Consider the following 24,979-nt stretch of genomic DNA (forward strand, 5'->3'; position numbering starts at 1 on the left):
ATGCTATCTGCTGTAGGTCTTTCCTCTTTCCTTCTTTATAATTCCAACAAAAAATGCATGTCATGTACTGAGCCATTTTTTATAGGGTTGAGGGAAAATGACAAGCAGTACTGTTCTGTTTAATATTGATGTATTGAATCATTTTGATTCATTTGACTAAAGAGTGCTGCATAAATGAAATGTTCAATGATATCCTTTTGGTGTGGGGAAAACTAGTATCTTTTAAAATGAGAAAAAATTACTTTCAGCTCTTACATTAAAAAAAAAATTGTCGCTTCCTTTTGGGACACTTGTGTGAACCTCCATGACTTTAATCAGTTTGCCTGCTTAAGTGTTCACTGCCACAGTATTTGCCTTAGCTGCTGAAGGCTACTGTATAAAACTGATAAAAATATGGAATGTTATTTCATAAAGAATAATTTGCTTAATCTGAATAGATTATAGTTTTGTTATAATTTTCCAGGTTATTGTCCCTGTCTGGGGGGAAATACTTCTGCTTAATTATACTTCTTTCCTTTCCTCCAGTTCAGCGGTTCTCAACCTGTGGGTCGCAACTCACAGGAACTGTATTAAAGGGTTGCGGCATTAGGAAGGTTGAGAACCACTGCTGTAGTTGTTAATACCCATTCATTTGATGCTAATATTTTTTTCCAGAGTTAAAAAAGAATTTTGGCATGGTGACTAAATTTATTTTTAATGTTGGCATCAGAGCCAGCCTTATCTAGCCTTTCAGAAACTTTTTTTTTTTCAAAACAATTTATTTGCCATAAATTCTGCTTGATTAAATTCTATATTCTGTAGCTTGAATATTAGAAAGGCAGTGGCTCACCTTTGACACACCTGATATTTACATTTGCATTAGCTACCAAGAGTATTCAACTTAATTTAATACCAGTGTGGAATGTTTGGGCTGGTGCTGGTACCTTTCTCACACCACTCAGAGCAGGATTAAGTGTTATCTAATCGATAACCCTCCTCAGATTCCTTAGGAGCTCCTAAAGCCCTGACACAGCTCTGGAGGGACCAGTCTGCTATTGTGATAGCCACTATCTTGTGATTCTGCAGAACGAGATCCCACACCTCTCGTAAACTCATTTGTCCTTGCTGCTCAGTACACACCTCAAAGCATGAGAAGATTTGGTCCATGACTCTTAATTGTACTAAGTGTTTTTTCTAGGGAAGAAAATAACTTCTTGCTTGGGAGAGAGTTGGGCAGGGAGACATTTCCGGATGTCACCTCTCTGCTCAATAGCATTTGCCTCCTGAGGTGTTTTGGGTTTTTTGACCATGAAGGATATATAGGATTTGGGGAAACTTTTTTAAAAAATTATTAATTTGAAAACTTATTAGGAGTTATTTCAAGATACTGAAACCAAGAATATGTATCGGACAGAAAAATCAAAATAAAATGGATAATGTGAAGAAGTTAAATCTCTGTTTCGCCCTAGAATCCATATTGCTTTTCCCACTTACATTTTGCGTAGGTTGATCATAGCCCTTTTTCCTAAGCAAATTAAACAAATTACCAGATCCTTGGTTATTTAATTATAAATGTTATATGTGGTTATACAAAAGAAGTTCATGGTTCTCTCAGGACATATAATCTCATCTAGTCACTTTCCATATCTGACCCAAGAGAATTCTATGTTTCTGTTTGTGACATCTATGATCTGACTGTATTGCCAGTCCAGTATTAGGCTGATTTATTTAAAACTAAAATAAGAGTTCCCCAGATAAATGAATAAAATTATCTACTAAAATCTGTCATGAGCATATATATTGCAGTAGGAATAAAATAGTCTGTGATTACTAACTGTGATATCCCTAAAGCTCTTATAATTATTTCATAAAACACTATCAGCTTTGAGAAAACCCAAACTTTTAAATTCTTGTTCTAATAAAAGGTCTCAAACTTTAAAATACATCAGGATCACCCGGAAGGCTTATTCAAATACAGATTGCTGAACCCCACCCCAGAGTTTCTAATTCATTAAGTCTGAGGGTGAGTCTGAGAATTAATGTTTCTAAAACATTTCTTATTAGGGAATCACAGTTTGAGACAATTGTTGGTTTTTTTAAACCCCTAAATTACTAATTCATTATTGTTAAGATACTTTTTATTTCTGAGACCTCATAAGGGAAAGGTAGAGAGCAGAAGGGATAGATGTATAAAGGAGTATCACACAGTGGATCATTTTTTACCACCATCCATTTTCCAGAGGTATTCTTGGCCCTGTTACAGGCAATCCTCAAGTTACAAGCAAGATAGGTTCTATGAGTTTGTTCTTATGTTGAATTTGTGTGTGCGTTGGAACAGATACATTTACCTATCACCTGAAATAGCCCCGGTTTGTAAGTGTGAATCGCACCTCAGGCAGGTGTTTGTAACTCAGAGACTGCCTGTGTGTACACTTAGAAGTGAGTATTTATATTATTTAACGAACAACTTTCTCTTGATAAACACTTTTAGCTTTAAAACATCATTTTAATATCAGGCATGCAAAATTCTTAGAAACTATTTCTATTTTATTTACAAACTCTTGTAACTCTAGGAAGAGATTAGCTGATTTTTGTCTTTGAAATAGATCATTTGTTATATAAAATATTTATCCAAGAAGCCTACTAAGTAAAAAAACAATAATCCCTGGTAATTTCTTTAAGTTGAAAATGTTTGTTTTCCTCACTGAGTCATAGGTCACTGTCTTACAAGCTAAAAGGATATTTTTCCTTCTTAACCAAGTGATAAATCATTTTAAAGCCCATTGAAGTTACTGGTAACCTATGCGAAACATCAAACCAAATAAAGCACATTTTGTTTGTAGATTCTTCGTGAATGTTTACATTTAAAAGGAGAAAAAGAAGTATCTAGAAAGAAATATAGGGTGCAGAGAACCCACTCCCCGATTTCTGCCTGACTTCCTGTCACTCATATTTCTTGCAGATTCAGCATGGCCCGTGTGAAGTGCCATCACACTGTGTTTCCAGACTCTGATCCATTAATTGGTCAGAATGAGTTTCTTATCTGCATTTTTGTTGTTGATGTGTAGATTACTTGTGAGGCCTAGTTTACCAAAGACTAATGACCAGATATAATGTCAGAAGGAAGTTACTCTCTTCCATTAGTTAACAGGTCTGACAGCCACAACCAGCCCACAGAGTCTCTTCTCTGCCGTGTGGCTGCTACACCCAGAGTATTCCTTTGCATTGAAAAATTACGTATTTAATTTGAAGACACAGCTAATCTGAATAATTTAGACAAAATAGATTTGGACAGTGAAATTTTTCTTAGAAGACATTTACTTTGCCAATATAACTATAATGTCACTAACTTTAAAATATCGTCATTTGAAAACAGATATTAACTCTATGGTTCTTACTCGAAAGGATGTGTATGTCTGGAATTGAACAATACTGGCTGGCAGGAGTGAACAGTGTATAACAAATAAGCATTGTACGAGCTATACTTGAAATTGAAGCCATCAGCATAGACGAGATTCCTGAGAGATGATGTGTAACATAAAAAGAGAGAAGGCCCTAAGACAAAACCCTAGGGAAAACAGTTTTCAAGAGATCACTGTAGGAACAAGAGCCAACCAGGAGTGGTGTGAGAAATAGGAAAGCAAGACCCCACAGTAATAGAAGGCCAAGGAGGAGTTTTCCCATACCACCAAGGAGCAGGGATCTGCAGTAACAGAAGCTGCAGCAGAGGGAGCCAGTGGAAGAATGAGAAACACCTGGCTGTGTACTGAAGGGCACCCAGCTTGTCATCTTTCAGAAATCTTGAGAGGGTCCCAGGAGTATGTGACAAATTTGGTACTCTACTAATTACTATATTATCAACCTCAAATGTTGCCATTTTTAATTATGTTCAATTTCAGTTTATAACTAATCTTTGAAATTGTACTAAAAAGGTACTTGTTTATTAGTGTTAATAATAAATCATTATTGCTAATAGTTGTGCCATTTATTGAGTGCATAACACTGCTACTCACTAAAAAAATCAAGCCTAATAGCCACAGCGTACTATGGGGCAGGTGTTATTATTATATTTCGAAAGCGAGGTAAATGAGGCTTAGAGTCTTAATTATTTGCATAAGTCCACATAGCAGAAAGTAACAAATTCTGTTTGGCACGAAGGCCACATTCTTTCTATTACCAAACCTTGGATCACGGGATGGGGATTTATGTTCAGTATTTCATTCTCTTAAGTCACTGAGAGTCAGTGATACATTGTGTTTGTTTTTTCTTAGTTTACTGATAGCTTGAGTAACTGAGTTCAGTCTGTCTAGAAATGATAGAAGTGGCATTTATCAGTGAGAATTTGGCTAGAGGAAGATACTCCAAACTTCAGAAAAATGGAGCCCCATAAATTTATCTTCCAAAGAAAAAATAAATGATATAGGAAAGCTCTCAGTTAAAACTATAGCACCTAGGAGGAAAGAGTTTTCATAACTTTCTTAAAATAGACTGTTTTTAATGGCCTAGGTAGCTTGTTAAATACACGTTTCTACAAAGGCTTCTTACTCCACAGGTATTCTAAGGAGAATTTCTTGTAGCAGTGAGCACTCAATCTCTTCTGAAGCTGCCAACTCCAGAGAATCCCCTGTGGGACCTGGAGTCACCTGTAAGGTTATAGTCACAAGGCAGGATTACTCCTAAATAGAATTGAGAAGTAGCTGTTGTAAACTAAGAAAGAATTCAGAATCACAGAGAATGTAAAAAACTTAGACCATAGCTAGCTACTATAATGATGACAGAACTCCAGGAGAAGAAAGCTTTGTAAATACCTTTCAGAATGCGTGTTCTCCTCAGCTTTTACTGAAGCTAGAAATGAAAATGAAGTTTTCATATAAAAATGAGAAAGGGCAGTGCTGTTTATTTGTATCAGTACCCAGTCACTGTTCAAGCAAATTTGCAGAAGACTCTGCAGTCCTTGTAACATGTTTATATGTTGATGTACTACAGCACAGCACAAGCCCTTAACTGTATAACTGAGATTTGTGGTATTGTCAATCTTCACATGTACATTAGAGCATACTCTCAAAACCAGAGCCAGTGTTTCATATAAAACTCTTAGGTTCTCCTGCTGCTGTTATATTACTTGTACATGGAAATACATTGCATTCTTGAAAAAGGAGTGGAGCGAGGGGGCTTGCTCTTTTGCCCATGCTGGAGTTTAGAAGAGTGATCATAGCTCACTGCAGCCTTGAACTCCTGGACTACAGTGATCCTCCTTCCTCAGCCTCCTGAGTAGCGGGGACTACAGGCATTCGTCACTGTGTCCCACTAAATTTTCTTATTTCATTTTTTGGAGATGGTATCTTGGTCTGCTGCCCAGGCTGCTCTCTAACTCCTGGACACAGGAGTTGCCAGGACGATGGGCATGTGCCACTGTACTCAGCATAAAAAAATATTTGTTGACTAACTTGATGCAATTTTCCCACAGAGATTACAAATATATTCCTTTAAAAAAGGAGCTAATTGGTAAATGCAGAATAACTCTGTCTCTTTTATTTCAGTCAGTTGATGAGTTAGTACTTAAATAGAAATTGAAATGCATAACTCACTTTAAGGCTATAAAGTTAAATTTAAAGCCTGAAATATGCAAGATAATTAAACAGCCACCCAGGCACACCTGGGTTTGTAATTATTATTATTTTTTAGGTTATTTACTAAAAATGGTTCTCAAAATGGTCATCTCAAGCATGACATGTTTAAAGTTATTGGTACTTAGAAGCAATGGTATTTGCGTAAACTAAGTAAAATTGCTGAATGTATATGAATGGGAAGCAAAGATTCTGCTATCACAATTAATATTCTTTATGTAAATTGTCTTTCGATATAGATTTCTTCAAACACTTCGCAGTTGGGTGGTGCTGAGCCTGTAAAACGCTGTGGGAAGTCTGCCCTCTTTCAGCTGGCAGAGGCAAGTTTCTAAGAGTGTATTGAAATAAGATCTACAGAGGTGGAAATCACAAAATATTTAATTATAATAGTGTTCCTTTAACTGTCTTTCCTGTGACCATAAAACATTTTATCTAATTTTCACCAATGAGAGGGTTAACCTGTAATTTGGGAAAGCAGAGTTTTGCTGCTAACAGTCATTAAATATTAGAAAAGGCATTTTCACAGGTAATATTGCAAAATCTTTTTCACTAAGATGTTTCACTAAGTGATTTTTCTTATTTTTAAAATAAGGCTAGTTTCTGACTGTCAGGTTGGTTGAAGAAGTCCAGCCTGAACACAGAAGAATAGCCTAGGTTATTTGCCTTTGCTCTGACCATCTATAAATCTCCTGCGGGCACTATTAAATCAGGTGGTTGATGTTTTTTGATTTCAGTGTTTTGTTTTTTGTTTTTGTTTAGTAAAGAGCTCATGTGACATGTTTTAAAATCTGTTTTTATAACATCTCTCATTTATACATTTGATCTGACATGAGCATAAAATGCTACTATTCCATTGGCAAGGTAGAAACTGTGCTTTTTTAAAGCCAGTGAAGGGCAGAGCTCTGGCTTGGTACAGGGTGAGTCAAGGTGGATGATGCCAGAGTCATTGTTGCCAGGATGGGCACAGGCAGTGGCCTTCTCTGCCTGGCTGTGACTGCTCTGCCCCAAGAGAACATGTGGAAGAAATGTTTTCAGTACCAGGACATCCTCATAGCACTTTTCTCTGTTGGTGAAATAAATTAGGAGGCACAAAATGATCAAAAATCTATTATGCTAAAATTTTTGTTCCTTTTTTCCCATTTTTCTGGCTTCCTTCTAATGGGTTCCCTCTGAGTTCTGTTGTGAGAGATATGGTTCTTTTATAAATTCTTTGTACTTTGTTGAAGCTAATAGAATCATCTATTTTATAAAATTTCTAAATTTTGTTGTAATTCTTATCATAAAAATTTGAGAGTTTTAAATATGTAACCTCTTTAAATTAGGCTTATGCAACTTATCTAGATCTAAATTCATGATATAAAATGAAAATATCTAAAATAATGAAATACATAAACAGTAGAACAAACTAAACTTGTGTTGTTACATACCAAGCTGACATGCTTCTTGTGAAGACAAATTCAGACCCAAATAGAGGTCTAGAAATGACTGAAAAACTGTAAGGAAAACACTTTAAAGACATCAGGGACTAGTTCTGAAAAGAGCTGCATGAGTCAGTGCAAAGTAATATTTCAGATCCAAATGAAACAGTGAAGATGTGACAGTATCTTTGAGGTTAGAGTTGTAGACAAATTTAGTAAACAGAGACTGAGGTCAGGAATGTGTTTATTATCTTTAAGAGTGTATATATTGTCATAATAATTTATTTGAAAAAAATGATTATTTTTCTTAAATAATACAGATATATGGTCTTCTGCTTTTTCTCATTATATAATTGTATGTATGTGTCTGTATACATATATACAAACATACCTGTCTCTTAAATATTAAACAACACTAAATTGTAAAACAAAGTAACTTTAAGTATTTCTCTTTATTAAATAATGTTTTGTTAAAAGTGTATGAACCTTTGGGGTATTATGCTGTGAGGGAATGAATTCATCTTCTCATTTTCTTTCTTTAGCATAGCAGTCATTAAAAAAAAAAGGATTCCTTATTAAATCAGAGCTCATTAAAAAGAACACTGTTCTAATTTGTAGGGATGCATCCCAAATATGAAACAGATGCTATGGTTTAACAGATGTTTAAATGCTGGTATCATAATTTAAAGAGGTAAAATGACTGAAATAAGCCTATTCCAATTATAGCAAATCAGCTTATGCTTAGTTTCATGAAACATTTGAGTAAAAATATATATTTTTGATGACATAGGTTTGCTAAAAAAAATTATAAAGAAAATCTTCTCATATAATTATTTGTACCAAATGAATATGATGTCTTAATCTAATACAGTATATTTTCCAGTAACATCCAAAAGCTTTCCCAAATTCTAGTTAAATAGATGCACAATAGATTAATCAGCATCTCCAAATAATCACCAGGAGATATATGCTTACTTAATTTTTTTTATCTGATATGTATTTGATACTCATTTTTTAAACAATGTAACATTTAATTATTTCTGGTACCTTTCAAATACATAAATGTAACAAGATATTGAAGAGGACTTTTCCTTTTGCCTAGAATTAATGCTATTAATTCTTCCACCAAGAAACAATCTCCAGTTTTGGCCAGAACCTTCTCTTGGGGCCTCAGTCCTGGCTGTGACTGCTCTGCCCCAAGGGAACATGTGGAAGAAATGTTTTCAGTACCAGGACATCCTCATAGCACTTTTCTCTGTTGGTGAAATAAATTAGGAGGCACAAAATGATCAAAAATCTATTATGCTAAAATTTTTGCATAAAGAGACAGCCTAAACCAGCTGTTAACCTGTGCACCACTGCAGGGTTCCTCCTGTCCCCACTACAGTTCCTAAGTCATCTCTGGGTGAAGGGATATCATAGGTTGTTTAATCATCTGGAATATGTCGCCTTTCTCTCTGTCCCAGGGAGAAAGGAGAGAGGTACTTTCCGTTTGTTATCCCTATGCCATGTCAGGGGAACCGAAGGCAGCTCCAAGAGAACCACTGTTAAAGATTGAGGCAGATACATGCAAGAAATAACTTTTCTTGTTCTTTGGGGAGAAGCAAGAAGGGTTTTGGACATGAATTTATTGGAAGATCCTTCACCTATCTGATCAGGCAAAAAGAGAACTGGCAGCAGAGAGAGACTTGGAATGGCCTGCTACACTTTTGGGCATTGTAAAGACGTTTTAAGTTTCCCAGGTGTCAAATGGATAAATAGTACTTGAGCTTGATCAGGCAATAGGCCATTGGACAGTGATGGGGAGGGATTGCTTAGGCCATCGGGGAAGAGTACAATGGTGATGCCTTTGCTCAGGAACCTCTGAAGCCTCCTGTAAGCAGAAGTGATACTCAGCAGCATCGTACCAGTAAAGCTGTCTTAAGACCAAAACACCAAAATACTTACGTTGTCAGTAAAAAGCCTATGCGCCAACCCCCAAGTACCCTTGCGGCAACTAGAGACTATATCCCTACTGTCAAGTGGCACCCCTACCTGTTAAACATTTTATTATCATCCCTGCTTTTGGCATCCTCCATGAAGGTCCTGGAGTCTTCCACAGGGTTAGCAGGAACCAACACAAAAAGAAAAATATAACAAAGGGCTATTTGATATACTTCCACCATTGTCTTACATTCTTTAAACCAGAGGGTAAATTTAGGCCTTGTGAAGGATGGGCCAGAATCAGCCTAACCAAACCTAACTGCTCATACTTCCTCAACTCCATTCCTGTGGGATACAGTGGGAGGAGGGAGTCAGTGAGCAGACCTCCCAAAGAGAGGGGTTGTTACTGCAAAATATTCTTCTCCTTGGGGAGAAGCAAGAAATATTTTGGACATATATTTATGCTGGCACTGAACCTACCAGAGAGGACAAAAGAAAATTAGAGGAAGTTGGTAGCAGCCATAAAGAGACTTGGACTAACCTGCAAGTTCAGTTTGGCATTATAAAGACCCCTCACCATTTCCCAGGGCCTTGGACCCAGGAGATACCCTGGGGAAGGCCCCAACTCAGGCCTCTGATTGACATTTTAAACTTTGGTAGACTTTTTTTTTTTTTTTCTTTAAATCTAGTCTGGCTTCATTCCTCAGGAAACCACTGCTGACCTTAGCAAATCTACAGCTTCTTAGGAGAGTCTATTTATTTATTTTTTTAAGTATTTTTTTTTTTAATTAAACTTTGGTAGACTTGATAGATGAAAGTGACCTGAAAATGATGGGATCTGTTCTAGGTATTTCTAAGAGGGCTATCCAGACAGGAAGGGAGATTTCTCCAGAGGTCAGAGAATTGAGAAACATGTAATACTTTATGTTTGAACTTCCATGAGGCTTATACTGTTCAGTTAATCAGTTACTTCACTTGTACAAGTGCTATAATGTGTTTCATTTCATTCGGTCAGGTCATCTAAAGAACAGCAGATCATCCTCCCTGGAGATCATCATATGTTATAGTGACTATAGTTGGAGGGAAGGCTGAAGAGGTCAGAGATACCTTTACCTGTACATGTTAGCCAAGAAAATTCTATGATTGAAGAACTCTAATGCCAAAGTTGTCTAATATAACAAGTGGAACAGTTTATTCATTTATTCTAACAAACAATTACTGAGAATCTACTTTCCCAATAATAGTGAGGCTGCTGAAACTGAAGGAATGGAGCTCATATTTTCTTTTTAAAATATCTACATAAAAAACTGCCAATATGCATCTTACACATTTTTAGTGCAGTGAGAACTAAAATCTGTAAACCTACGTCAGGGGTACAGGAGCACCTTACCTCCAAGTACAGTTTTGGTGTTTTAGAGTATGACTAGGCCTGGCAGGGGTCCTCAAAACTATGCAGCCCGCGGGCCCCACGAGGCAGTGTGATTGTATTTGTTCCCATTTTGTTTTTTTACTTCAAAATAAGATATGTGCAGTGTGCATAGGAATTTGTTCATAGTTGTTTTTTTTTTTAAACTATAGTCCGGCCCTCCAACGGTGTGAGGCAGTGAACTGGCCCCCTGTTTAAAAAGTTTGAGGACCTCTGGGCTAGAGCATAAGCCTGAAACATTGCTGTTAGTTTTAGTTTTTCTGAAATAATTTCATAGTTTTGGGCCGGGGCTGGGTTTGTTTGTTTGTTTTTTTTATATTTATTTATTTTTATTAAACCATAGCTGTGTGCATTAGTATGATCGTGGGGCACCATACACTTGGTTCATAGATCATTTGACACATTTTCATCACATTAGTTAACATAGCTTTTGTAGCATTTTCTTAGTTATTTTGCTAAGACCTTTAAGACAGTAGTGACAGACATTTCTTGATTATCTATTGTGTGTTGGGAACTAAGTATCTTTATGTGTGCTAATTTTATTCTCACAATTGTCCTCACAGCTACTTGGGTCATTACAAAAGTTTTGAGATACACAAAAATCAAGAAATGTAAAATCTATACTGATGGAATTAAATGAAGCCTTTCCAGCAACACAGATAAACCGAGGAAATTAAAACTTAAGTGGATGAATCAGAAAGGATGCCATCAGCTGTGTTTCTTGGAAGTGAAATAGACCATAACACAATCTGTCTCAAAACTTTCATAGTGACCTGTGTGTTAACACTTTTCTTTTATACATTAGGAAACTAAAGGCAAACTTGTTAAGGTCACATGGACAGTAAGTGTTAGAAACTGGGTAGGAACCCAGATGGCCTGTCTCCATAGCCTATGCTTTTAAACACGGGCCTATTCTGTCCCCTTATTTGAAGTGAATATAAAAGACTGGACAAGTTGCTTGTTACAGGAATATATGTATTATAAACGTCACTGTGGAAGACAGCTTACTCCTACACATATATATGTGGCTGAGTAAGATGACAAGATTGTTCAAGAGTGCTGTCAAAGGAATGGAGCTCATATTTTCCTTTAAAAAATATCTATAAAAGCTGCCAAGATGCATCTTATACCCTTTAAATAAGTGCCTGTTGTGAATACAGATTGGAAGAGACCAGGGGTGTTATAGAAAATTACGGTATTACAACTCCTGTCCACACGGGGAGCTTATTCTTTAGTTATGGAGAGATGAAACAAGTTAGTTATAAGAAATAAATAGTGCAAGTTGACTTTACAAGGAATAATGCAGTGAAAAGATGAGATTCCACTTGAGTACTGGGTAATACACAAAGTGAACACATGAAACTAGGGAAGGGGAAAATTAATATTAGCAGGAATGTTCTGGAGACTAAGCATGAAGATGATTCTTGATGGAGTTGTTTAGCAATTACTTGAGGTTGAAACGAGCAGCATTTGAACCACATCCCTTTGCAAAGATAGTTTGCCCACTTTCTGTTAACCTGTATCATATTTTACATTTCAATTAGAGAATTTAGAGGATCTGAAAATACTGGGCTGAACTTCCTCCATGAAAACAGTTGGTCAGAGCTGACTAGTGGGGCTGCCCTCTTAGTGAGTGCTCTCCAGATGTCACCTGCTCCTTTCCCTGCTAAGCCGAGTCTGAGACCAGCATCATTACTTATACTTGCCCACTTCCCTCTTTTATACCTGACTGCCCAAATACACATGAGCTAGTGACTTACACAGAATTAAATGGAGAGATGTGGAGATAAAGCAAAAGGATAAAGGCAAGCGAACAAGACAGGTCGATGCAACATGTAAATCAGATTGGCCAGAGAAGAGAAGATTGATGGAAGATGAAGGCAAAGTGTGGCTGCAAGTCAGAATTAGGAAGATGTTTAGCACAGAGCAAAGAAGTTGGTGCTTGAAAATAGTGAGGAGCCTTTAAAGATTTGGGGCAGGGGTAGGCAGTGATGAAAGCGGCACCTGGAAAAGATTTCTCTCGGCAGCTGTGTATGGAATGGAGTGGAAAGTTTCTGTAGGCCTCAGGTGCATGACAGTAAGAACCAGGATTGGGGGGGCTTATTGTGGGAACAGGAGGCAGAAACAGATACCAAGGGGAAGTCATAGGTTTGCTGACAGAGTCCATGAGTGAGAGGCAAAGAGAAAGAGGAGTCAAAGATGATGACTCCAACTGCACCTGAGTGTTTGGCCCTGACCTTCGAGCCCTGCTTCAGGAAGCCTGGATGTTTGCAAGAAGCAGGCAAGCCCTGTTAACAGAAAAGAGCTGAAAGGTAGTGAGAGAGAAGGAGTAACTGAGGAATTCCAATACTGGAAGAGTGGAGAAGGGAGGAGATTGCTAGCCAAGTAAATAGTTGAGTTTAGAAAGCAGGCGCCTGTGTCCTCTGAGGACAGAGACAGTCACCATAGATCATCCATCACTAGTCATTACTGGTGGCATTTGATGGAGGTGTGGCACCGTTTAGTTTTCCGATGTCTCTTTATATGCTAGTGATGTGCGTTATCCTTTCCATCCTCTTGTAACCCTCTCAAGCTCAGAACATAGACCTCAAACATCACCTTAGCTCTTCCTATACTGTTGTCATATAAGTGAATTCTAATACTTAACAGTGCAGTTAAGGGGACTTTTTTCCCTTATCTTTTTCATGTAGAGATATGAGTTATTTTTAGGAAACTCCTAAAAGTTTTCATTTCATTGCCAATTGCACCAACTTGTTTTTGAATGAACAGAGTATAGGAATGCACTTAATAGCTGCCCTTAACATCTGTGGGGGAGACTTCAGCAGGTGACCTTAGGAAGCAAAGCCCAACTCCATCCCATCCAGAATCTTCAGAAAGTATCATTTCTGAAGAAATAGTGAGTCAAAAGTAATATTCAAATCACCATTTCACCTAGCCCAATTGTTTCAGCAAACCAAATAGAAAACTATTAAATATGCCCTGATTTTAGTGTTGAGAGCAGCTTAGATCATTGTTCTGTGACCAGCTATCTTTTATGATAAAGAGAATTGAATTTTCTTAGCCACGATGCTATTCTCCGAAACTGTCAACCAGTGTGTATTTCTGTGGCAGAAACTGCATGGTTTTATTTAATCATGGGAGAAATGCACATCTCGGAAAATGCTGCTAAATGCCATCCTAGAGCTGTGTCTACACTGTTTAGGCAGATAACGAGCTAGGACAAAATGTTTGTTAATATACCTTGGCTGCAAAACATTTGTTTTATACTAAAAAGCAGAGATTTTGAAATTGAAACTTCTTTATTAGTGGCAGTAGCTCTGTTTTCTCACTACCTTGTGTTTAATCTACCTGACTTCTCCTTTATAATAGACAATGAAAGACAAAGTATAATTGAGTAAAATAATGTGGTACATTTCTGAGTATAGGTCGAGCATCCTCCTACTCTAAAACTCAAAAATCTAAAATGCTTTAAAATCTGAAACTTTGAGTGCTGACATGACCTCACAAGTAGAAAATTCCATGCTGACACCTTTGCTTTCTGATAGCCCAAAATAGACAAACTTTGTTTCATGCACAAAATTATTAAACATAGAGTATAAATTAGCTTAGTCTGTATATATGACACATAAATGAATTTCATGTTTAGACTTGAGTCCTAACTCCCAAATATCTCATTATGTATATGCACATAATCCAAAATCTAAAAAAATCTGGGATCGGTAAAACTTCTGATCCCAAGAGTCTCAGATAAGGGATACTTAGCCTTTACCAGTTAGATGGCTTCTACTTCTATGGATTTACTTATGTAGTACACATTACTTATTATCTTTTGCTTATAATTTCACTTAAGTATTTTAAAGCAGAACACATTAAAGAAATGAATCAGTATCTTAACATTTTTCAGAAAAGGACATATCGAAAAGTGTTTCTAATTCAAAGAAATAAAGGCATTGTGAAGCATAATTTATTACATCTCTAAAGTGACCCCCTAATGACAAATGCTGAACCTAAGGTAATGGCTTACCCGGTCTAAAAAATGGCAGCCTTCCTGAACCCAGGAACATAAAATATAATCCCGTTGCAGCAATTTTATCTTACCCCTTTAATATTTGTTGAATTTTTTTCATTGTAGTCATTTTGTAGAGGATAACTTTTTGTACATCATCCAATGTGTACACCCTTAGGACCAACGTTTTTTATTTTCTTTTGGGAGTGAGTTACGTTTCTTCCAGCGCATCACTGCCAGGCCTTTCTGATTGCACAGAACAGTGAGAGACCTCAGTGTGGTTCTGTTGGCAGAGGTAAAATTAAAATATTGGTGATTAATTTCACTGGTGCTCTTGGGAGGTATAACTAAGGACAGCTTGGTTTCTAATCTGGGCCAAGCAGTAGCATGGTCATAATTAGCATTGGTTTTGTTGTTTTGTTTTGTTTTATTTTTTTTGTAGAGACAGAGTTTCACTTTATGGCCCTCAGTAGAGTGCCATGGCATCACACAGCTCACAGCAACCTCCAACTCCTGGGCTTAAGCGATTCTCTTGCCTCAGCCTCCCGAGTAGCTGGGACTACAGGCGCCCGCCACAACGCCCGGCTATTTTTTTGTTGCAGTTCGGCTGGGAGCCGGGTTTGAACCCGCCACCCTCGGTATATGGGGCCGGCGCCGCCCTTGTTTTGTTTTTTAATAGACTCCAAAAGTAACTTGCCTGGTGTGAATAAGGATGCATTTTAGATTAATCAGTTACCTCGGAACTAATGAACCATCCAGTTTAACACAATTAGCTGTTAGCTGTTGACCACCTTCTTTTTGAAAAGTGCTAAGATAGCCTTGGAGGAGAATACAAAGGAGGACAGAATATATTTTATGCCTCCCAAGTTACACTTATAAAAAATAGAGTAGATAAAGTATTACCCAAGGGAACAGACAATAGGTATCAAATATTTATGCCCAACATTTGATTTAAAACATTCACATTTTAATGTTTCTTTGAATGCACTCGTGAGAATTCCATCCCAGGAAAATGTCCAGATGATTTTCCATTCTCACTTTTAAAAGAGTTTATTGCCCAATTTAAAATAATAATAGAAGAATAAATTGTTATTTACTAAGGAGTGTACTATTTCAAGGTCTGATTAACCCCAACTCTGTTTGAGGGCAGCTTAACTAAATTAATAATAGACATTAATTCTGCGTTTCCCATGATGCAGTTTTATTCCCTTGAGTTTACATTGATTTATGTTCATTTCTGTCCACTGTGTGCTTGTCTGTATGCACATCCATGTATATGTGTGTAGTGTAGTTCATATGCACATTTGCAAGTTTCACTAAAGTATTGATACATGTACCCAGAAGTAGAACGAGCTTACTTACTTATTTTTTAGAATTGCTGAAAGATAACTGATTTGAGATCTTCCTGAATCTAATTTTGTTCTGTATGTCTTTTTCCCAACTGTAGAGTCATTCAACTCTGGAATGAAAAATTAGAGCAAAGCAGTTAGTCTGCCAAAGACATATCGTGCTATTAATAGTACTATACTAATATGAGTATTACTATTAACAATAATAGCTAACATTTATTCTAAATGGCGTAAGGCCTCAGAGAAATGGTTATCACAATGCATTGTTTTTGCTCTGTATTAAGGTACCATTTTAAGAACTATTACACATGCCTTGTTGAACCTCACAGTGTTCTAAGGCATATGATGTTAACAATCACATTTTATAGCTTGGGAAACTGAGGCACAGAAAGGTTTAGAGAAAATAGCTAAGCAGTGCCAGAGCCTCTATAGTCCCAGATAATGTTTCCAGAATCCCTGCCTTTTGAAATTGCCTCTCAATATGGAATTTTCTCACATTAAAGAGTGATGACATCTTATAAAGTTACTACATTTATAGCTGTTTCCAGATTCTGTTTATGCCTTGTGGAAATGCCTAATACGCAGTGGAATAAATATCAAAAACAAATCAGGTTTTAGCTGTAATGATTTTTGCAGTAAGAGGAAGGAAACTAAATGCTTAGAAGGAGAGTGCTTTAAAGAGTCAAACATAGGCCCGGCATGGTGGCTCATGCCTGTAATCTTAGCACTGTGGGAGGCCGAGGCGGGTAGATTGCCTGTGCTCATGAGTTCAAGACCAGCCTGAGCCAGAATGAGACCCCCATCTCTAAAAATAGACCCCATATCTAAAAATAGCCAGGCATTATGGTGGGTGCCTATAGTCTCAGCTACTTGGGAGGCGGAGGCAAGAGAATCGCTTGAGCCCATAAGTTTGTGGTTATGAGCTGTGACACCATAGCACTCTACCAAGGGTGACAAACTAAGACTCTGTCTCAAAAATAAATAAATAAATAAATAAAATACAGAGTCAAATATACTAGACTAAAAAGAAGGTGATTTTTTAAAAGAGCTATATGGGAATAAGGTCCAAGATCGATTGGAGTCTCTCTCACACTAACACACATGCACGCGCGCGCGCACACACACACACACACAATCTCAGTAAGAGAATGGGAGATATTTTTTCAAGTTGTAATTGCTCATAAATACTAATGAATTCATTTGTAAAAGAATATGAACTTTGTATAACAAATAACCAAGGAGAAATATAAAAATTCAAAAGATTGGTATCAAGTAGTAAGAAAAAAATTACTCTAAAATTCAGTCTAAGGTAGGGCTCAGCAAAAATACTAATTAAGAAAATAAACTCTTAAGGCTATTTTTAACTGTTCAGAGCTAGATGAAGGTATAAATTGGCTCTGTCTAGATTTGACAAAGTAAAGCCAACAACAACAAAAAAAACAAGAGAAGGCAAAAGAATGTAATTATAATTTTGTCACCATTTGGGGGAGCAAGCAAGGGAAAGTTCAAGCCAGAACATACAGGTTAAAAAAGTTTATGTTAAGGGCGGCGCCTGTGGCTCAGTCGGTAAGGCGCTGGCCCCATATACCGAGGGTGGCGGGTTCAAACCCGGCCCCGGCCAAACTGCAACCAAAAAATAGCCGGGCGTTGTGGCGGGCGCCTGTAGTCCCAGCTACTCGGGAGGCTGAGGCAAGAGAATCGCTTAAGCCCAAGAGTTGGAGGTTGCTGTGAGCTGTGTGAGGCCACGGCACTCTACCGAGGGTGGTACAGTGAGACTCTGTCTCCACAAAAAAAAAAGTTTATGTTAAACCAAAGTTATAAAAAATAAGGGTATATTTTGGCTTAGTATGTTAATTCAAATTTCCAACAGCAGAAAAAACAGATTGGGAGAATACTAGAAAACCTTGTGAATGAGATTTCAATAATCTATGACAAGTGTGTGAACTAGAAGAACTCAATAGGGACAAAAGGAAAAAAATCTAAATTTTGAAAAGAATAGGCCGGATTTCTAAAACATAAACTTAATTTCTAGAAATTTTTGAAAACTATTCTAGTAATAGCGTATAATGTTTGAAGCTATAGAAAAGAAGATGAAAACAGAATTATTAGTTTCTGGGGAAAAGGTCATTGTCAGATGTGTTATCTGGGAGTCTGTCTGTCTGGCTCACTGCCTTACATCCCAGGTGGCTACAGACTGAACTTCTCATCTCTTGTGTCCTGGCTTCCTCCTGGCTTCAGCCAGTCAGAGGCAGTAGCAGGAGATTGGAGGGTTGGGGGCAACAGTGAGACCAGAACGTGCAGGGAAGTTGTGAAGACGGCATTGGGATAAATCAAAGGCTGTATCTCTTCCATGTTCCAGCTCTCTCCAGTTGGGCTCCCACGCTTCCATCTCCCACTGGGGCCTGGCCCCTGGGTTTCTGGAACACTCTTTCCCTCATTTGTTTCTGCTGTGGCTTCTTTTTTTTATTAAATCATAGCTGTGTACATTAATGTAATCATGGGGCACCATGCACTGGTTTTATAGACCGTTTTGACACATTTTCATCACACTGGTTAACATAGCCTTCCTGGCATTTTCTTAGTTATTGTGTTAAGATATTTATATTCTACATTTACTGAGTTTCACATGTACCCTTGTAAGATGCACCGCAGGCGTAATCCCACCAATCACCCTCCCTCTCTCCCCCTTCCCCATATTCTTAGGTTATAACTGTGTTATCTGCTGTGGCTTCTTACTGTTGCCAATCCCTAGATTGCCTCATTCCTATTTGGGTGCTTCAGTGCTTCTTGACTTGTATTCCATGCATTAAATCCCCTCTGTTACACTTTCAATTGTTTCTGTGTGGCCAGTTAGGCCCTGACTAACAAGCCAACTTCATTTTCTATTTAGTATAGTTATGGCTGTTTGTAAAATTGGCTAAGAGAATGCTACTAGGGTACTGTATCCAGATTTTAGAAAGACTTTTGACAGGTAATCTTACCATGGTCTTGGAAACAAAATGGGAGGGATTTAGACTAGATTGTAAAACATTTTTAGATTGCTAACATTTATTAATGTTCAAATTAACCTGATGAAAGAGTTTCAGAAGTTTGCCAAAAGGCACTGCCCTTGGCGGTGTCCTACTCAACATTAAGACCAAAGATTTGGACAAAGACATAAAAAGCAGCTTTATCAATGTTCATATAACATGAAGGTGGAAAATAATTTAATTCATATTTTGAAAGGATAAACTTTGTAAGGAAAAGTGGAAAGTCTTATACCTAGGTACAAAAAGTGAAAAAAATTACAAAAATACCTAATTGGAGAGACCAAGCTTCCCAGCATACCCTGTAAGTAAATAAATCCAGGATTTTAATTGACGGTAAATCTAATACAAGTCACAAGTGTGACCTATCTTAAAAGAAAAAAATAAAATTTATCTGAGTCCCAGTAAAAGATACCTAGCATCCCTAACAGCTGACAAATAGTTCCACTTCTGATCTAGTATATTACATAAAGACTAGGAACAAAATCTAAGAAAGATACTGATAATTGAAATACCCATTTTCCTGGCTCGGTGCCTATCGCTCAGCAGCTAGGGCACCAGCCACATACGCCAGGGTTGGCAAGTTCGAATCTAGCCCAGGCCTGCCAAACAACAATGACAACTACAACCAAAAAATAGCCAGGTGTTGTGGCGGGTGCCTGTTGTCCCAGCTACTTGGGAGGCCGAGGCAAGTGAATCACTTAAACCCAAGAGTTTGAGGTTACTGTGAGCTGTGACACCACAGCACTCTATTCAGGGTGATAGCTTGAGATTCTGTCTCAAAAACAAAAGAAATACCCATTTTCCCCAACCTTGTAAAACTTTGCATTATTTATAAGTTGTGTTTATACACATTTGTTCGCTTTTGCTTCACAATAGTCCTGTGGAGGATGTACTATTTCCCCATTTCTCAGCCTTTTATTGCCACATATGGGTTTAAGACTAAGTAAGTTACGTAGCTCACTGTGTGCCTTTAGGCAAGCTAGAGTGCTGGGTCATGAACCGGATTCCTTTCTATGAGGGCGTTCTCACTTTGGGGCACCAGACTGCTTGTACATAATAGGGTCCCAACTTTGCAAAGGTCAGAAGCCTTTACATTGATAAGCTGTTCAGGAAGCGAAGGAGAGACTTACGGGGACATAAAGGCTCTCTTTAGGATTTGAAGGTCTGTCTTACGAGATAGAGTAGATTAATGTATATGGTTTCAAAGGACAGAACTAAATAGGATGATCATATTTTGCTTGATATTAAAAATAATTCAAACAGAACTGCCCTGTAATAGAAGAATATGCTCACTGTCTTTGTATAAAAGTTGGATAACTGTCAGGAATTCTATAGTAAAACAACTCCTTGCCCTGGGAAGGAGGTTAAATTAACCTCTAGAGCAGTGATTTTCAACTGGTGTGCAACGAGATGTTAGGTGTGTCATGAAAATGTTTAAAGATCATTTATTATTTTCAAGTTCAGAGCACAATAAGTATATTCTTTTCCTTACTCCTTTTTTTTTTTTTTTATCAACGTAATTTAAGTGTGCCACAGAAATTTAACTGTAAGTTCAAGTGTACATGAGTTAAGGTTGAAAAACACAGCTTTAGAGTGACACACCCAACCCTGATGAGAGTCTGATTTGGTTTTTGTCTGGTGGGTAGATTTCTGATTTGTAGTTTTTGAGGGTTATATGTTTTGCTTTTATAGTTTCACTTTCAGCAATATAATTGTTTCTCTTATAATTTAGGATTAACATACTCTTATCTATGAAAAAACTTCTAAGAGCCCAAAACAAGGAAATAAAACTTGACTAGTGTTCAGTGTAATTACCTACACAAAAAATATTATGCTATTTCCCAGAATATGTCCCCAGAGTGAATGTCTGCATTTGTTCCATTTCATTCCTAGTTGTACAATCCTATCAGGGTGATGAGGAGAATCATTTTGAAATACATGGAAGCAGAGAATAGAGTTTGCAAAGTATTATTAGGTTTGCTAAGATGAACCTGTGCAAATGCAAACTGTCAGCATTCCACTATAAAAATCAGCCCTTGTATGGTAAAAGGTCCCTTAAGTGACCTGTTTAAGGCCACCAAAGTCATAGTGGTTGAAATACCTTAAAATTGACTTTGAGAAAGCCTTTTTGGGCTTTTCCAGAACTAGTGCAATTTCTGTCCCCACGTGGGATAGTTGTTCATGAAGGGCTAGAATAATTGAGAAAGGAAAATAAAAAGTATTTTAAAAATTGATATAAAAATAGCACATTCTCCCGTAAGAGTAAAACATGCAGCGAAGATTAAATGTGTCAGTGTTTCAGAATTAAGATACATTTTTGCTGTGAGCTTATTTCTGGTTATGTTTAATAAAGGGAAGCTCTTGGTCTTCATAGCCATTTGTTGAAGTGTAAGAGTTTACTTACCTAAGTTCCTGAAAAAGAGCAGCATTGTCAATCTTCACTTTGCATGTTTACTGTGAGTGTTGTGAAGGGCTGGGTGCTCTTGTCATGGTCATTTTTTTTTTTTTTTTTTTTTTTTTGTAGAGACAGAGTCTCACTTTATGGCCCTCGGTAGAGTGCCGTGGCCTCACACAGCTCACAGCAACCTCCAACTCCTGGGCTTAAGCGATTCTCCTGCCTCAGCCTCCCAAGCAGCTGGGACTACAGGCGCCCGCCACAACGCCCGGCTATTTTTTGGTTGCAGTTTGGCCGGGGCTGGGTTTGAACCCGCCACCCTCGGTATATGGGGCCGGCGCCTTACTGACTGAGCCACAGGCGCCGCCCGGTCATTTTTTTTTTAAATTGGAGTTTCTGCCTCCCCCTCCCCGCTCTTGAATTTCTTCCCAGACTTAATCATAACATAATTCTCACAGAAAGATGTAGGATACATTGGAAACACTTCTGATATTTAATGCAGTGTAAAAAGTGAATTTTGCAGGTGTTAAAGAGGTGGACTTTAAAAAGCAGATCAGTTTTCTGCTCATGCTTTATTTTGTATAGACTCAGCAAGCCTCCAACGCTCTTTTCCTTCCAATTTGCTAGTACACATAGATAAAGTTACGGTTAACACATCTGGTGCTGCCCTTAACTAAATCAGCAATATCAGTCTCTCAATAAATTCCTCAAATTCCTGACCTTATGGATTTCTGTATCGTTAGCGCCCTTCATGAGGGCTGGCATTTGGAAGCCTCACAGTTAGATGTTTATGAATGAAAACTGGGTATTGAAAAAAAAAAAAAAAAAGTTGCAATATTCTTTTCTGGAATAAAAAAAGGCTGTGTATTAAAGTTTCAAGGTATCTGGAGCATAGGGAGAAAGATGGAAACTTTCTCCTCGAATGTTTTGTGTGTAAAATTTGGGAATTTGGGGTGAAGGATTTCAAAACTTAACCAAATTGATACCACATATGTTTTGGTATTCAGAATCTTTCATTTTAATGATACAGTAGATATATCTCACATTGTGTGATTTCTGCTGTGCATATTTAAATGTATTAACATTTTGATAACAAAACATTTGAATAGTCATAGTAACTGAAATAAACCATGTAAGAAGTTAAATGGTTTCAAGTTAGAATTTGCAGCCAAGTAAATACAAACCAGGTAAAATTTGCCACCAAATGAGTTAAGAAAACAAAAATAAAAACAAAATTTTGTTCTCAGAGCTTTGGTAGTTTTAGAAATGTCTGTCAGCATCCGTGGAGCCATAATGTTTTTTTTTTTTTAATAAATAATCAGAACCCTTCCTTAGTTATTAATGAATCATCGTATCATCACTAATTCCAAGTGGATAGGTAGGAATTTTTGTTTTCCTCATTTCTCTTGGAAAAAAAAGAAAAGACAGACATCCCAACAGAGTTTTAGATTTTTGCAATTATTTATTAAGTACAAGTTGAGCATCCATAATCCAAAAATCCAAAATGCCCCCAAATCCAAATTTGTGAACCATCAAGACACTCAAAGGAAGTGCTCACTGAAGCTTTTGGATTTCAGATTTTTGTTTTAGGGACACTCAGCCAGTAAATATATAATGCACATGTTCCAAAATCCAAAACAATCCCCAAATTTGAAATACTTCAGAGTCGCAAACATTTTTAAATAAAGGATACTCAACTTATACCAGCATAAGTACATTATTCCACGTACACTTCGCAAAATCCTCGGAGATGGGATTGTTTCCATTTTACAAAAGCCAATAGAGGAGGGAAGTGGCTTCTTCTGGGTCAGAAAGTGAAAAAACAGTAAAAGTAAGACTCAGACTTCAGTCTTTCAACTCTGGATCCTGTTCTTTCTACTAGATCTTGTTTTCATAGAAAAAGCTTCTGGTAGGCTAGAATTCCAATATATGTTCATTGAGAGTAAAACGACTCTATTACAGTGCCTATAGCCTTATATTAATTTGAATCATTTGTTAGTTTGGCAGAAGTAGATTGATTATTATAAAGTTTAAAGTTTAATTATTTTTTAAAAGAGGTAAAATTGAACACTTCAAACTTATTTTGAACATGGAATAAAAAGGATTTTGTTTTTTGATGTCTTCCCAATTTTGTTTCAATTATTTAGATGTGTCTGGCATCAGAAGGGGTGAAAATGGAGGAATCCAAGCTAATAAAAGCAGAAGAATCTGATGGCAGACAAATTAAAGAATTAGAGAAGGGAAAGGAAGAAAGAGAAATAAAAATGGAAAAGACAGATGAAGTCAGGTTACAGAAGGAAGCAGAATTTGAAAAATCAGCTAAGGAAAATGTAAGAGATTTTAAAGAATTAAGAAATTTTGAGGAGCTGCAAATGGATGATATAATGGCTATAAAAATGGAAGATCCCAAAGAAATTAGAAAGGTAGAACTAGAAGAAGATCAAAAATGTAGTCACTTCCCTGATTTTTCATACTCTGCCAGTAGCAAGATAATAATAAGTGATGTTCCTAGTAGAAAGGATCACATGTGCCATCCTCATGGAATTATGATCATTGAGGATCCCAATGCATTGAACAAGCCAGAAAAGCTAAAAAAGAAAAAGAAGAAAAGCAAAATGGATCGACATGGAAATGATAAATCCACACCCAAGAAGGCTTGCAAAAAGAGGCAGTCTTCAGAGTCTGACATTGAGAGTGTCATATATACCATTGAAGCTGTCGCTAAAGGAGACTGGGGCATTGAGAAACTTGGAGAAACTCCTCGCAAGAAAGTCCGCTCATCCTCAAGTGGCAAGGGAAGCATTTTGGATACCAAGCCACCAAAGAAAAAAGTGAAATCAAGAGAGAAGAAATTGTCCAAGGAGAAATCCTCAGACATCACCAAAGAGTCAAGACCTCCAGATTTCATTAATATTTCTGCCAGCAAGAACATTTCTGGTGAGGTGCCAGAGGGTATAAAAGCAGAACTGTTGACCCCCACGGAGGATGCACTGTCACCCAGCCTGTCGGGACAGACCAAGCCTGAGGACAGTGACTGTCACAGAAAGATAGAGACTTGTGGCTCGAGGAAATCTGAGAGGTCTTGCAAAGGTGCTCTTTATAAAACCCTGGTGTCCGAGGGCATGCTCACCTCCCTGCGAGCCAATGTTGACAGAGGTAAGTGAGTTGTGCAAAACCTGAAAAGAATGCAAAAACAAAGCAAAACTTCTCCTTAAGACCTATTGAAAAGAACTGCCCACATGGTATCAAAGAACAATAAGGTATCAAAGTAATACCTTAACAGCCATGCAGTTCTTTATGGTTTATAGACTATAGTAACCACTTGTCATTTCACCTACATGTTTTCTAGCACCATTAGGGAGAGTTTGTATTCATTTTGTAGGTAGCTCTCAAAACATCAGTATTTAATGTAATTGAAACTCCCCCACCCCCCACTGGAACAGACTAGCTTTTGTTTTAAAGGCTTAGTATTGAATGTTTAGAACTTTTGGGTTGTTTTTTAAAACTGATAGAATTTCCCAAATCAAGCAGGTATGTTTGTCCTGACATCTAGGCTTTAGAAGCCAATACTTTATCTAGCCCTCTCCAGTAGGTAACCCAAATAACTGCAATGAAAAGCTCTTTAAAACGTGACAACACCCAGAAGGCAGTCAAGGTATACGCCTTTATTCCAGAGAGTGTTTCATACACATTCATCTATTTTAAAATATAGCATCTGGAAAGAATACCTTAAGCTATGTTCCAGCAAGAGATGGTGAGTCCTAGGTCTAACAAGCCCCAAATGAAAATAGTTAGGAGCATGTAGTGCTCCAGGGATATCATTCCAG

General features: G+C 37.4%; 1 protein-coding gene across 9 annotated transcripts in view; it reads left to right on the plus strand.

The window, feature by feature from the left end:
• Positions 1 to 24,979, plus strand: part of BBX (BBX high mobility group box domain containing) — a 292,104-nt gene that overhangs the window by 229,262 nt on the left and 37,863 nt on the right. For all 9 annotated transcript variants that reach the window (XM_053564855.1, XM_053564863.1, XM_053564860.1 and 6 more), the window contains 2 exons: positions 5,846 to 5,926; positions 23,300 to 24,308. In XM_053564855.1, coding sequence (XP_053420830.1) covers positions 5,846 to 5,926; positions 23,300 to 24,308 — 1,090 coding nt within the window. The remainder of the gene's footprint in view (positions 1 to 5,845; positions 5,927 to 23,299; positions 24,309 to 24,979) is intronic.

The sequence above is a fragment of the Nycticebus coucang genome, chromosome 16, assembly GCF_027406575.1.
Source record: "Nycticebus coucang isolate mNycCou1 chromosome 16, mNycCou1.pri, whole genome shotgun sequence".
NCBI classification, from domain to species: domain Eukaryota; kingdom Metazoa; phylum Chordata; class Mammalia; order Primates; family Lorisidae; genus Nycticebus; species Nycticebus coucang.